This window comes from Clupea harengus, chromosome 2, assembly GCF_900700415.2.
Source record: "Clupea harengus chromosome 2, Ch_v2.0.2, whole genome shotgun sequence".
Taxonomy (NCBI): Eukaryota; Metazoa; Chordata; class Actinopteri; order Clupeiformes; family Clupeidae; genus Clupea; species Clupea harengus.
The window spans coordinates 9,258,356-9,274,930 of record NC_045153.1 but is presented as its reverse complement, the minus strand read 5'-3'; the positions used below and the strand labels follow the sequence as shown (position 1 = coordinate 9,274,930).

General features: G+C 41.9%; 1 protein-coding gene across 1 annotated transcript; it reads left to right on the top strand.

Moving 5' to 3' along the window:
* The first annotated feature begins 673 nt into the window (after positions 1-673).
* Positions 674-12,142, top strand: si:dkey-91i10.3 (cytochrome P450). Its single transcript, XM_031582189.2, is given in 10 exon segments — positions 674-1,151; positions 2,304-2,494; positions 3,374-3,573; positions 5,699-5,896; positions 6,902-7,065; positions 7,711-7,877; positions 8,270-8,351; positions 8,969-9,106; positions 9,108-9,176; positions 11,138-12,142. Coding segments are annotated over 10 exon segments (1,614 nt in total). The 5' UTR covers positions 674-905; the 3' UTR covers positions 11,297-12,142.
* Positions 12,143-16,575: the final 4,433 nt, after the last annotated feature.

The window sequence follows — 16,575 nt, the reverse complement described above, 5'->3', positions numbered from 1 at the left end:
CCGTGCCCTCGAAACACCATAAATGGCTTGTTGCTGCTTCCTCATGGCTCTATGATGAGAATATTAAGAAAGGTATTCATGCTGAAAAATAAATATTTGAAGTCTTTTGTCAACATGTTGGCTTCTTGTGTTTTCCTTTCCACTATTACCTTTGTGCTTTCTCTGGGGAAAGGCCTTGGGTTCTGTGAAGTGCCAGTATATATGTCTGTGAAGACAATATTTTTTGTTATTTTTATACTTACATTAAAATACTGAATTGAAAAACTTTGCTTTTTAGGCCAGAACAATTGGCTCGAATACCACCAGTGCAAGGAATGAATATTGTTGATTCAATAGTCAAGGATCTGCCACCAAATATATGATTAATAAAGAAATAAGACAAAAAATAACTGATATATTCTATATGGACAACAAGGAAAAGCTTACTAAAACCAAAGAATGAGTGTAATTTATAACCAAAACTTGCATCCTGCTGCAAAACCCACCATATAGTATCCTACAGTAGGTACCCCACTCCCCTAATCACTTATGTTTTCAGAACATGCATACAGGATTTATTGGTAATAATGGTCATATATTGGAATATTGGTCAATAATTTAATAAATTAAGTCAGATCTTTCCAAAAATATGAGTGGTGCTTTCTGTTGTTCGAGTTATCAGTGCTGAGTTCAAAGTCTGGGCCAACGATAGGTGTATGGACTGTTGGGTTTATGAACGCGTCGATGCAATCGAGGGGTTAAGTTCCATAGCAACACTGGAGGTCATTTGAGTTCAGTAGAGCGAACGGGTTGTGGTAGACAGGAGACAACCTCCACTCGCGTAAACAAGGAACCATTGTACAGTGCTTGTTCTCCGAGTCGGGTCCAGTTGCCTGTTCAAGTCGGTGCAGTAACAGGAAACGAAGATGTTTAGCAGGTCGTTGGTAAGGACAGGACTGCTTGCCTGCAAACAGGACAGCATAGCTGGGACGAAATGCGCCTTGCCAGCCCTACTGAACGTTGGTGACAGACGACAAGGTGCGTCTTCGTCAGCCGCTGTCATTAATGCGAATAAACAAAAAACGATGGAGGATTTGGACGGTCCCAGTCTCCTTACCTCCCTGTACTGGCTGTTTGGGAAAGGTTACTTTCAGACAACGCATCAAATGCAAGTATGTTGACAAATTATATTATATTTGAGCACATAATTCGTCATGATAACGGAAACGAAACTAGCTGTATCTTGTTCTATATGTTCAATATGTTCCTTCACTAATCTGTTTGTGTTTTACCATGATATCTAATATTGTAGGCTATACGCCATCGTGGTGGTATGTTACGTTACGTTAGGTTATATAATTACATTAATAAATACATTGATGACAATTACAATTAATAATACATACATTAATGCACATAATACTTATCTTGGCGTATTGTCTAAGGCCGACTCCCAGCCGTGAGGATATCCTTTACCAATACAGTCTCACTCGTGTCTTATTGCTGTTATGCAACAGTTCCACTATCGACCAATTGCGTTTGAAACACCAGATTGTCTTTACTTTCGTTAACTTAGATCTAGTTTATTCATTCTCTGCCCCGAAAAATAGTTCCAACCTGGAAGCGTTGACAAGTTGAGTAAGGGAGTCTATTTGTGCACATTCATTTGTACACTCACCTGTCTTCACGTTATATGTTAGTTTGTACATGTTCCCTACTCCATTCCCTCGATAACTGTCAAATGTAAAAAATCGCTGCCTGACATTCTGCTCTCGTACGTCGTACCATTCAACGGTTAAATCATCAAACGCGGAGTGATTACAAGCATTGAAGACTCCAGAGTGTGGTTGTTCCAGGATATCCTCACTCATGGAATGCCTCTTGTCCAATCAGAAATACATACATCGTTCGACCAGATCTAATTGACTGGAGGAATTCTATTGCAGTCCCCTCCAAGGTTAGGTGCGATCCCTGGACGGAGAGAGAAGAAATAAGTGGTTGTCATTTTTATGTCAGTGACACGGACGGCACAAAACTAAGAGACACACACACAAAAAACACTGGGCAGAATGGCCGGAACTAAGTACTTAAAATTATCAGCAAAACAAAACAGGAAAGGCCAGTTATTTGCATCCTGGTCGTCTTAACTGCCTTAGAAATATTAAACAGTGATTCAAAAAATCTCAGCATAGACAATGTCCTGAGAATGGGTCACTCAAGAAAATCGTACCACTGTTACTACTTATACTAATGCTATAGCTATGACACCATGATCAGTCCTACTATTATCAAACGTCTTATGCTAATATCTATGTCCCCATCAGATTGAACACTGCAAGATATATGGTCCCCTGTGGAAGTCTAAATACGGACCGTTGGTGATTGTGAATGTGGCCAGTGCTGAACTGATTGAGCAGGTGCTGAGGCAGGAGGGGCGGCTCCCCGTCCGTACTGACATGCCCCACTGGCGAGGCTACAGGGAGCTGCGTAACCATGCCTACGGCCCCCTCACAGAGTGAGTGACAACCAGGCAACCCAACAGACACACAGTGCTCCGGAACACTCCACAACCCCCCACTCCGACACTCTGGAACTCAGAGTTAGTTCTGAAGCCTTTGTCTCCCCATGCTCTGCAGAAGCACATCTGATTACAATAGCAGAAGGCCTTGCTAATGAAAGAGGTTCAGCATAGGAAAGATAAGGTAAAATGATTGAAAGAACTGAGTTAAGAAATACAGAAAGGAACAGGGTTTTGACAAAGCATTGCAACATTTATTTTGGTGTGGTTGTTAAACTACTTTTGGATAATTCATAAAATACACTGTGACCACCATGTGAGAAATGTGAGGACATTTCTTAACCTCTCTGTTGCTACACTCATGGCTGTCTCATTGGTATGTGCAAACAATAGGTCTCTGCAGGTGTGTAGCAGGCTCTGCAAACTGTTTCTTTCATTTACACGATGAGTCATGTAGATGTCACATATGAATTTCCACAGGTATTTGCGCAACGTCTTGATGTGTTGAAACTGTTTTATATGGCACCAGCAGAGTAGACTGTTTGAGACTTGATGTAGGTGTCTCCAGGGAAACTGCCATTTCAAACGTACCCGCATGTTTATCGAATATAGTTTGTTTGTTTGTTTGTTTTAAAACCGCTTGGCAGGCTGAGCTGCAGTGGCATCAAGCCAAAACATCCTGTATCTGATGCTGAGGTTAAAACAGCCGAGTCGTTTTTTTCCCCTCTCAAATGGTTCTTCTGGTCTTCTGGAAAACATCTGTATAGATACAATATAAGAGTGAAGGATTTGCTTCATCCTCTAACATGTAAACCTTGACCTTTGAGTGACCCCTTGTCTCTTAGACAGCAGCTCCATTGTGGTCTTGTGTTCTAGAATGGGGGCAGAATGGCAGAGAATCCGAAGCATTCTGAACCCTAGGATGCTGAAGCCCAAGCACGTGTCATTGTACACCAACGCCATCAACGACGTGGTCACGGACTTCATCAAGAAAGTGGACTACCTCCGGAAGACTTCAGACGATGGGGTTATGGTCAAGGATATGGCTGGGGAGTTGTATAAGTTTGCTTTTGAGGGTAAGGTAATAGATATTTCGATACCAGGCATGCTTTGTAATTGGGGAAACTAGTAACCAGTGGCCTTACCAGTGTTTTGATGGTATTCAAGGTGCAGGTGCGCAGGTTGGTGACTGCAAAAAGCATTATAAAAAACTTCCCCATGTAGTTTTCACTTCATGAGTATGTATACTACTATACTACACCTTTTGTTTGTTTTGTTTTTTTGTGTGTGTTTTTTTTACCAGAAATCAATTCAGGCTTTCTGTCCAATCTACACCAGATTTACTCATTGGCTTACTTACAACTCTCCAACCTGACTTTAGTGTACCTTAACCCCAGTGCAGGGTAGTCCTAGCGTAGTGCATCCCTATCTACCAGAGGCACAACGATCTTCAGGGCCTATCAATGTACCGCATGCTGTCACCTCACTCCCCTACTTTGATCTGCGTTGAGGCTCAAGATATGCCTTATCTTGACCCACTGTAGCCTGCTCTTATGTCATTTTGACATCACAGTGAACTGTTTGTCACAAGACCGTTTGTGGGGTTGGTAAAGGGTCTCCTTGCGGCTGTGATTACTGCGATTGTGATACCACGTTCGAATCCTTTACCATCCCCACTCTCACTCGTGTCATATTGCTTTAAGAAGCATTATGTAGCCTGGAAACCAAGTGTTTAAAACCTGTATTGATTCCAAATTCCAATTATTGGAGGGTGTTGTCTCCCCCCTCTCTCTCCTTCCCAGACTCAAAGCTCAAGCATCTGGCAACCAGGGGTGTTGAAATGATACTGGAGAAGTAGACGGAATCACACAGACCAAAACACACAAACAGACGTTCCGTTCCGGAACAGAAATTTTAAAAGGAGATGATACTGGCTGCAGCATTGTTGTCGGAGAAGCCAGTATTTCAGTTTAGCATAACAGTTTCCTTAATCTCAGATTACACATCGTGGCCATTTTATGATTTAGCACAGTGTGTTTATAACATACTGGTTCTTCAAGTATATTACAACAGAGTTGTGTTTCTTGTGAGCTTGGTTGGGTGTCAGTAGTGGGTTAGTCATATCAGTGCTGATGCCAGTTTGGCCTTGAAGGCTGGGCCAGGTCCTTGAAGAGTTGATAAGAGTTCACCTTGCAAGACTCAATTCTAGTCTTAAGCTGTAGGAAGCAGACATATTTTTGTATTTAAGAGGAATGCTGCACTGTTTCGCAAAGGCTGCGGCATAGTTTTTCCCTTTTTTAATTATCATTTTTATAAATGAACTTGTATATGATTATTACAGTAACCTGGATGTGATAGATTAATATGAACGCATACAGACATGATATGCACACACAGAGAGGCAAACAGAGAGTCCTGCATCATTTGCTTATAGGTCAGAAATGGCCTACTGAAATGCATTTATTTCACCAAAGCAAATACCAATACACATTTAACTGTACCTCCTCCCACTGTGTGCTTTTGATGTGGAGCTGTCATCGATATTTTGAGCTGTATTGGTAGTTGGGTGTTAGGTCTACCGCCTCATCTTGGAATAATTTGGGCTGTATTGGTAGTTGGGTGTTAGGTCTACCGCCTCATCTTGGAATCATTTGGATACATTGCATTTTTGAGTTTGAGATGAAGAATTCCAGAACTTCTGACATGCTCGTCAAAAACCTTTCAAATACTTGAAAATAATAATACAAATATTTCTAACTATAATTGTAACATAAGGTGTGGGTTTTAAGCTCGCAAACAGTAGTCAGAAAAGCCCCATAATGGGTTGCACATGTTCCCTTTCACATCCGTTATAAAACAGGCATGGTAATGACCATGGCCAATTAGCTGTAGATGTGCTATGTATGCCATTTTCGTATTTTTTGGTCCTCTTTCCAGTAACACAGACACATGTATTTTATGAAGTTAGAATTTTCACTATCATGCCTACCCAATATATTTTAGTATATGTGTGTGTGTGTGTGTGTTTCCATGCTAATGTCATTGCGTGGACTCCTAATTATAAGTCGTGTTGAATAAGTGTTTTGCCTGCCTCTATGCAAAGCCAATATGACATTCTTGCTCTAAAAGGCCCATTGGCTTCGAGCCGAAACGCGTCCTGATTGCTCCTGGCTCATGTCTGCTCTCCTCTCCCTCCCGTAGGTATTTCCTCCGTGCTGTTTGAGACACGTCTGGGCTGCATGAACGAGAAGGTGCCCGAGGAGACGGAGAAGTTCATTTTCTCCGTGGGAGAGATGTTCCGCCTCTCCCCGATCGTGGTGCTCTTTCCCAAGTCCACCTGGCCCTACCTGCCCTTCTGGAAGCATTTCGTGGCGGTCTGGGACCACCTGTTCACCGTAGGTGAGAGGAATTCCCTGCTCAGATACAGATTCGCCACTTTTACATTTTCAGTGAAACTAACGGAGGAATCTATTGTACGAACTGACAATTCACATACATCCCTCGAGGCTCAAGACAATTATTTTGTAATACTGTGACCTAATCACATGACTAATAATTAGGGCTGTTTCTGAGTCTGTCCACTGGCATGCACAGGGAATCAGTCAGTGACTCCGAGGACAGTTAAAATCTTTCAGAGCTTTATCACAGTAAACTCCCTCTCCCTTGTACGTCGCTTTGGACAAAAGCGTCTGCTAAATGACTAAATGTAAATGTAAATGTAAACTCAGTGATCCTAGTTTGTGCTGATAAGCCCTCTCTTCCCCCTCTCCCCCTCTCCTTGCTCACTGTTTCTTCATTTTCTCTCTCTCACTCTCCTCTCTCCCTTCCTCTCTCTCTCCCTCTCTTTCTCCCCAATCTTTCCATTTCTCTTTCTCTCCTTCTCTCTTTCTCCCCAATCTCTCTCCCTCCTTCTGTCCCCTGTATTAGAAATTATGCGAATTGCACGTGTCATTGTGTAAAGCACGTCATTGAGGTGAACTGGGGTGATTGTTTTTTTTCCTTTTCCTTGAGAATACAATGTGTGGGAACAGTGATACTCCATGTTCTTCTTATCTCTGTAACCCTGTTAAATAGACACTGCCTGTGAGAGAATTCATCTGATTCTCATAGACTGCTTGCTGTTCAGTTGGTGTGTTTCTGATCCTTCTGCAGAAGACTTATAAACTTTATACTTATCTCTTATTATAAGACTGATCTCATTACACTGGTTATAATCAGATTTCTATCACACCCCTCTCTCTCCCTCCTTCTCTCTTTTTCCTCAATTTCTCTCCCTCCTGCCCCCTCTTTCTCTCCTTCTTCTCTCCCTCCTTCTCTCTCTCTCTCTCTCTCCCTCCTCTCTCCCTCCTTCTCTCTCTCTCTCTCTCCTCTCTCTCTCTCTCTCTCTCTCTCTCCCTCCCTCAGCGGAGGACCTGGTCCAAAAGAAGATGGCGGACATCCAGGAGCGTGTGAAGAAGGGGGAGCCCCTTTCGGGCGAGTATCTCACGCACCTGCTGATGAGCGAGCAGATGTCTGTCCACGAGGTGCTGGGGAGCATCACTGAGCTGCTACTGGCTGGAGTTGACACGGTGAGAGAGAGCGCGGACATGGAGAAGTGGAAAGGGACATGCACACACACTTACACACACATGCACATGCAAGAACATGTGTATGCATACATAAACACATACCCACACACTGGCAGAATAACACACACACACATGCACACACATGCACGCACTCTGGCAGAATAACACACACACATGTACACACACTGGCAGAATAACACACACACATGCACACACATGCACACACACACACACACATGCACACACACTGGCAAAATAACACACACATGCACACACACTGGCAGAATAACACACACACATGCACACACACTGGCAGAATAACACACACACACACACACACACACACACACACATGCACACACACACATGCGCGCACACACACACACACACACACACATACACACACACACATGTACCTGACCCAAACACAAACATGCCCAGTTTGTTTTAGTCTTATTAAACACAAATGCAAAGCAAATTCATTTTTTTACCCACAATTGGTTCAAGATTTTTCATCCACAATCTCCCACAATCGAACGAACCACTAATGTTACACAGTGAATCTACACTCAGTTGCTCCAATGACTCTACTCACTTGTGTTGCCTTTCACTCACCCTTGACCTTTGACCTTTGACCTTCTTCAGACGTCCAACACCATCTCATGGGCACTGTACCACCTTGCCAAAGAGCCAGGCATCCAGGAGCAGCTCTACCAGGAAGTGGAGAGCGTCTGCCCGGGAGACAAGGTGCCCACCAGCGATGACTTCGCCAGGATGCCCCTACTGAAGGCTATCATCAGGGAGACGCTACGGTGGGTCATTTATTGACCAGCACTGATCAGTGATCATTTAAAAAAAAAAAAAAAAAAAAGAATTATTCAAGATCACATGTGAAGGAAGGAGTCATGTCAGAACCCTGTTGATAGGCTGATAGTAATAGGCTTTGACAAGAAAAAAAGTGCTTAGTTAATTAGTAATTACCTTACGTTACGTTAATTAGTAGCACATCATTGAAATCCTTTGATATGATACAGGATAAACCAAACTTTACTACTCCAAGCTGAAGATTACTCTGATTAAGTTAGAGTGAGTGAGTGTGTTTTAGTTAGTGTAGTGTGTGTAAATGAAGTATGGAGTTGCAGGGTCCTGTGTTGAAGGGAATGAATCCTTTAATTGCGTGACAAACTGGGTATTTTTTCGTCAGGTTATACCCAGTGGTGCCCGGGAATGCCCGCTTCACTGTTGAAAGTGAGATTGTGGTGGGTGGACATCTCTTCCCCAAAGAGGTTGGTCACATTGGCATTATCCTACATTTAGTATAAACTATGTAGTTTTGTAGCCTGGATACCAGACCGAACTTAGCCCCGCCCACAATTTTTTTGGTTGGGAAGTTCATATTCTGACTAGAATTATGAGTATGACATCGTCAGGCTAGTAGTTTTGTGCTTCTGGTCTAAAACCCCAGAAAAACGAAAGCACAACTTTGCATATGACCAAAATACATCCTTCAGTACCCTGCCATCCCTGTCATCTGTGCTGCAGTTGGAGTTCGCAAGGCAAGTCAGGAGGCTGTTCGCTAGTTTCTCTGTAATGCCTCCTCAAATAATTTAATAAGGTGCAGTGCAGTAATTCGTACTAAATGTACTAAAACTTGACCTTTGGGTTAGGACACAAAAGTGATGTGACAATAGGTAAGTGCACGATAATGTTACCGTCCCTCCGCTCCTGACCTTACTAATTGTACTTCATCTTCGGGTTAGGACACAGATTATGATTAGTATTAGTGACGTTATGATAGTTACTTAGCTACATGCATGGTTCTTTATATATTAAGTATCCTAAGTGCACGGTGATAAGGTCACTTCAAATAAAAGTGACCATCCTTCCTCTCGTGACCTTGCAGACTCTGTTCCATCTGTGTCATTACGCGGTGTCCTACGATGAGAACGTGTTCCCCGACCCCCACGCCTTCCTGCCCCAGCGATGGCTCCGTGGAGCGGACAAGCAGCTCAACCAGCACCCCTTCGGTTCAGTCCCGTTCGGGTTTCGGCATCCGGGCTTGTCTGGGCCGACGGGTGGCTGAGCTGGAGATGTACCTGATCATGTCACGGGTGAGAGCGCTAATCTATTGGTGTCTGTTTGTTACCAATTTCATATCTTTCACAGCTTTGTTGAGAATCCCTGACTTAAGTTTTATCTGTAGAATCTCTCAGGCTGTCTACCTGTCTGAGCCGCCTTTAAAGTTCTAAATAGTTAGAACTCTTAACCGCTCATCCTAAACCCTTAAGAGTGTGAAACAACATGGATATTATAGACATCTTCATATTAAATAACTTTAATGCTTTAAATGTTTGGGCACCAGCCAAGTCCAGTTAGCATGTAGCATGTAGCATGTAGCAAATGGAGCTGATGACATTAGCATCCTTAGCATCACGCTGTCATGCAAGAGGAGTTTTGCTCCGCTAGTTCATCTCAGCTTTAGGGCATGGCTGTGCCATTGTATTTGACTAGGCTCCACTCTTTGGACTCCGCTGGTTCAGCCAGAGAGCTGTGGTCCCCCTGCCAAAAAGCTCAGAGATGTTTTAAATTCCACATCTGAGAATCCAGCAACACCCGTGGTAAAAAAGCAGTCAAAAAAGTTGTGTTTTTTGGAACATTGACATTAGGGTTGGACTTGCAATAAAAACATTAATGTTTTAGGACAGACATCACCAGGCATATGAGTTAATGTCAACATTAGGGTCAGTTTACGTCAGGAAAATACACAAAAAAAGCAGGAACCATCAGTACATATTTATTTGGATCAGCTAGGCCAGGGAGGCTATGAAGTTTCATTGCACTCTGGTAACAGCTGTTCACAATGGGCAGGTTTGGTTTACTTGCTTACAGGGCCACAAGAACACACAAAGACACACACAACACACACACACACACACACACACACACACACACACACACACACACACAGTTTGTCAGAAGACCTTCAACTTTGGTCTGTACTAATTTGTGCAGATACACTGATGATAACCTTCCCTGTTAGCAATGGGATGTCAATGAATAACTTGACCTGCTGTCATAGCAGTAATAGCTAAGGGGGGTTTAAAATACCAACGTGACCTCAGAACAGGAACTGAATGCTCAAAACCAGCAGAAAGGACCTATGAACATTTCAATGTCAATATTTCCAGGTCACTACATAAACTATGTAGTGACCTGGAAATATTGACATTGAAATGTTCATAGGTCCTTTCTGCTGGTTTTGAGCATTCAGTTCCTGTTCTGAGGTCACGTTGGTATTTTAAATATACCCTACATATGCCTTACATAGTGTATATACCCTACATATGACCTACATAGTGTATATACCCTACATATGACCTACATAGTGTATATACCCTACATATGACCTACATAGTGTATATACCCTACATATGACCTACATAGTCAGTTAATGCACATTTCTTTCTACCCTTTCCCCTGGAGATCAACCAATCAATCTATCTATCTATTTATCTGTCTCTGCCTGCCTGCCTGCCTGCCTGTCTGTCTGTCTGTCTGTCTGTCTGTCTGTCTGTTTCTCTTTCTGCCTGCCTGTCTGTCTGTTGATCTATTTGACATATGTATACATACCTTGCCACGAATCACAGTACATTTCCAAACCAGATAAGAGGAAGATAGTTGCTACAAACATGAGGCCCTGTGTGAATTAGACGAGAGGAACCCATTGTACTGATCTCACCTGATGATTTGAAAAGGCTCAGCTCAGTATTCAACGGGTAATTAAAAGTATTGCAGCACTATTCAAACAGTATTCAAAGTCATACTATGTCAGTATTCAAAGTCATACTTTGCCACTCTGACATTTGTAAGTATCACAGTGATAAGTAAAGACCACCAAACTGGATCCAGGTGAAGCACAGGACATCTGCACTGAAGGAATGTGATGCAATTTGAAAAGCCCCCCCTAACACATTTAACACCACTAATACTCTGCTATATTAAACTACTAGACTAATGTCACTCTGTTATTTTTTGTTTATTGACCACCGCTTGGTTGATTGTGTCTTTGTAGTTGATGAAACGTTACGAAGTACGCCCAGACCCTGCCGGCACGACCGTCAAACCAATCACGCGGACTCTTCTGGTCCCGGCCACGCCCATGCACCTGCTGTTCTTGGACAGGAGAGCAGTGGAGGAGGAGCCACGAGAACCTCAGGCTGTTGCCGTGTGATGTGTTAGAATGCATTCCACCTGCAAAGGCATTCCACATTCCAATGCACACACACACTGGAAGGCAAGCACACAGTGCACATTAGTTGCCAGGTGGAGATTTTGAAAAGCCTAGCCCTCTAGGCTAGTCTCTATGCATTAGCTGAAGTTCCAGCATATTGATCATATAGTGCAAAGTATACATGCTGCTTGAGCCCCTAAGCACCTTATACAAATATATACATTTTTCTGCACTGTCATTTGTGTCACTAGTGCCACTGAGGGGCTCTGCTTTTACTGAGCTCTTGCAAATAACGACCATTTTGTTTTTATCATACGAAAGAGGACTACTCTATATCTGCCTATTTCTGTGTGGTCAATGTTGTCAGATGAAGCTGTTGCCAGAAGGCATTTGTTGTACAAAGGGAAAATACCTTGCTTTACGGCTAGGGCCTTTTTAATGTTGTTTTTATAATTTTATCTTGTAAATATACTAATTGTTTTTGTGGTATTTAAATCATGACCTGGACAATAATGTTGTCTGACAATCACCATTTAATAGTTCTCTGCCCACTACACAGGACTGTGCTTATACTGTGAGATTATTTGTCGATAAGGATGTCACCTGAAATGTGCCTTTAAGACGGTGAAAATGGCTTTAGGATGCAGGCAACATGTGGAGCCCCCTTGTTTAGAGGCCAAGCTTTCGTCCAATTACTTTTAAAGCTGCCAATGGATGCTGTCATAGGTAGAAACTCAGCTCAACTCTCTTGAAATTATAGCGCGCTCTTATCTTGTGGTCATAAAACAAGTAAAACCGTATTGTTTGTGATGATAATTACTCAAATATTAAATTATATTTTATGAAGACGAGAGTTTGTTGTTTGGGGGGGGGGGGGTTTCACCAAACAACATGAAATATTTCACTGCACTGTATGTTATTACCGCATATGTTGTTATCCAGACGTCTCTAAAATTACACAATTGTACATAATGATTGCTTAGAGTTACATGCATCACATTTGAGATACATTTGCCTGAATGTAGGCCTACAGATGAATTATAGCATGCTGACATGAGTAAGGTGGGTTAAAACTACAGACATGGGAAATGATATGGAATGAAATATACACGAACAGGCCATCCCAACCCAGGGTGGTGTGGACTGATAACGAGATATGAGAGAGAAAGAAAAGCCGAACAACACTCACAACGAGATCAGAACGGAAAACGCCCTCACCTGGTGACAGCTGGAACTACAACTCCTCTGATATGACGACTTGTTGGAGGTTGTTCTATTGAGCCTGAAAGGTGGTTCACCTGATAGTGAATAATGTCAGCTTAGTTGAAACTCTGTACCTGGCTTTAACAAAGACGTGTTAAATATTTCTTCCAGTGAAATGCATGAAGGACACACTGATTGACAGGTAGGTGGAGATGCATACCAGTTGTGTCATTTGCATACTCTTCAGGTTCGCTGAGTTTCCTGAGACCACCCACTTCACAGATGAATGTCTGACATGTGACAACATGGCCAAACAGACATGATTACACCCTTCTCTGTTACAACAGAGCGGCTGTTTTGGCCACGTTCACTGTCTTCTATGTCCTAAGAGGGTCTTCTCAAGTAGCAGTTTTACTGTATGTTGATGTGATATAGAACATGTATTGTCTACAGTGTTGGGGAGTAGTGAACTACATGTACTTAAACAAGTAGTTTACAGGCATTTTGCAGTAGCCTGCTGGTAGTTAACTACATAGTTGAATAGTGATTCAAGTAGTTATTCAAGTGCAGGTAGTTAACTACATAGTTGAATAGTGATTCAAGTAGTTATTCAAGTGCTGGTAGTTAACTACATATTTGCATTGTGATTCAAGTAGTTATTCAAGTGCTGGTAGTTAACTACATATTTGCATTGTGATTCAAGTAGTTATTCAAGTGCTGGTCGTTAACAATATATTTGCTTAGTGATTCAACCAGTTAAATTATAGTATATGTGACTCATTGGTGGTGCAGAGGGGAAATTACATAGAAAATCACATACCAGCTTTAGGTATTGATTATGTATTGATTGTGTTAGTTCGGTGTTGCTTCTCTATGCTTCCACTATGCCACACAAGGTGAAGTGACCTCATCATTTGACTGTAAGTCCCCGACAGATGTTCAAGGTCACTGAGTTCATAACCCCACAGCTGTTTGTGGGAGTCGGAAATAATCAATAGCACAATCAGTGATGAAAGCCATAGAAGATAAAAGATAAAAGCGCCTTACAAGAGGCAAGGATGGGGAAAAGTCCAGATTAAGACACTGACGTTGCTCAGATTTCTAATGAAGCAGTTGGAGCTGGGGTAAGTTGTTTGCATTTGTTGTTTTCAACGTAGCACATGTCTAGGAAAAGAGGCCTTCTCTGAATGGAAAACTACGGAGTCATTTGGATTCATTCAGTTTCGAGTCACGTACTCAAATTCTCACAGTTTTAATATTTCAGTTCTGCACTGGTTTAAGATTATGGAATATTTCCCACAGATGTCTGCTGGGAAAACCTCTGAAAGAATATGGATGTCTGTATCCACCAATGATGAAGCATTTCATTTTTAACCACAAAGATTGAAAGTGACATTTCCTTCAAAGGAAAGTATAATGTATTGTCTGTCTTCTCGCTAAATATGACAACTGAAAATGTTAAGGATGAAAGCAGTTTTGGAGGAAACTACACGGATTACTAACAGTGCGAGCTACAGACACAAATACTGATCAAAGGACACAAACTGAAAATTCAAACAGGGTGACATTACAAAGTAAATGTCAGCGTTGTGCCGTTTGCTGTCTGCTGTTCAATTCCATCTCTGCCGCTGGGGAACATCTCGTCCCGCAGTAAGGGACGATGGATTGGGCATGCCTAATTCAGATGTGTGGCCACGTTCTCACAGTCTCAATCGACACAAACAAATGTAGACTAGATTTAGGCTTGCAATGTCAATGGGGCTATCAGATATATCAATCTATATATGAATACACTTACGGAAAATGATTTGTCATACAACTCATTTTTCTGTTTCACCTCTATTGTGTTTTGCCGCATAATTACTCATTTGTTTATAGAATATTGAAGTACTCCACTGAATATAATTGAATAAGCATGTTTTAAAACGGAGATTTAAAAGTTATTTATTTATACTTTATAGATTATACTATTATTTTACACAGATCAACATTATATTACATAAGATATGGTCAAAATAACTCTTTTGATTATGACATGAATTTGCCTCTCAGATGAAATGAAACGCCAGAGAATGGAGATTTCATACAGATCACATACAGTATTCAGTGAGGGATTTCATACAGATCACATACAGTATTCAGTGAGGGATTTCATACAGATCACATACAGTATTCAGTGAGGGATTTCATACAGATCACATACAGTATTCAGTGAGGGATTTCATACAGATCACATACAGTATTCAGTGAGGGATTTCATACAGATCACATACAGTATTCAGTGAGGGATTTCATACAGATCACATACAGTATTCAGTGAGGGATTTCATACAGATCACATACAGTATTCAGTGAGGGATTTCATACAGATCACATACAGTATTCAGTGAGGGATTACATACAGATCACATACAGTATTCAGTGAGGGATTTCATACAGATCACATACAGTATTCAGTGAGGGATTACATACAGATCACATACAGTATTCAGTGAGGGATTACATACAGATCACATACAGTATTCAGTGAGGGATTTCATACAGATCACATACAGTATTCAGTGAGGATTCATACAGATCACATACAGTATTCAGTGAGGGATTTCATACAGATCACATACAGTATTCAGTGAGGGATTTCATACAGATCACATACAGTATTCAGTGAGGGATTACATACAGATCACATACAGTATTCAGTGAGGGATTTTTGAACATAGCAGTAGACCACTTGTCCAGCAGATGTCAGCCTGTGACTAAACAGTGAAAAAACAGCTTGAACTTAAAGACCTCCTCCGCTTACTATAGTGTCCTGTTTTTAAACCAAGGATTACTGATCCGAAATATTTATCTGTGTGCATAAACACAAACTAACGGAGACATCGCCCTACATCGGCAGACAATGAAATGGTAACAGGAAAGGAAGGAGTGGGGAAGACATGACACACAGTAACACATGAAGAAAGATTAGATACTGTATATGTTAGGGGGATAGACCAGGAACGCAACATTAAACACACAGTGGGCGACAGTGGTACAGGAGGTAGAGAAGTTGTTTGGCAATCAAAAGGTTGCTAGTTCGATTCCCTGTCTTTGAGCAAGACACTGAACCCCTAATTGCTCCTGATGTGCAGTGTGCCATCAGTGTAAATGTAAAATGTGTATACATTGTAAGTCGCACATATGTAAGTCGCTTTGGATAAAAGCGTCTACTAAATGTAGTATGGGAGTTGGTTGTGCAGTGGTTAGCCTTAGTGTTGTAGCCTTGGTTAGCCTTATGAAAGGTTGAACTGGGTTTGATTGCCTGTCACTGCAGGATGCCTTTGTAAATCCCTTTGGATAAAAGTGTCTGCTAAGAACTGGACCTTTACGACATTAGTGATCAGTCTGAAGACAGGAAGAATCTTATAATGTTGATGAGAGCAGAACCTTGTCACTTATCACAGCACCTAAAGTCAAAGCCACATCTACACACAAAAAAAAAGGCCCTCTTATTGAATTCACAACCATCTGGTCCCGTCAGAACAGATAGGGTGGTTTGTCACAGGGGTTAGCTGCTCTGACTGAGAGTAAGTGGAGACTCCGGTAAGGATGCCTTTACAGAAAACCAGGTCTGTGTCTCCCCTATCTGTACAGACCAGAGAGGAGAGAGAGAGAGAAAGAGAGAGAGAGGCTCCTGTGAAGAGTTGGGGAGATGAATGTTTCATACCCTTGTCAGTTCAGTTCAGCCTCTTCAGGCTTATTAATGCATTATTCAGAGTCTGGAAAGGTACAAACATTGTTTGAATATTAAACATCATTAAACACCAATCCCCCAATTTCCCTCTCCACCTCACACGGTGAAATACCTTTGGAGGGGTTGGGATGCCTGAGCCGAACAAGCACTCAGTTTGCTGGAAGGTGAGATATTGTAATGCCTAAGGTATCTCTGTCTCTCTCTCTGTCTCTATCTCTGTCTCTCTCTCTCTCTCTCTGTCTCGCTCTCTCTGTATCGCTCTCTCTGTCTCTCTCTCTCTCTCTCTCTCTATCGCTCTCTGCCTCTCTCTCTCTCTCTCTATCTCTGCCTCTCTCTCTGT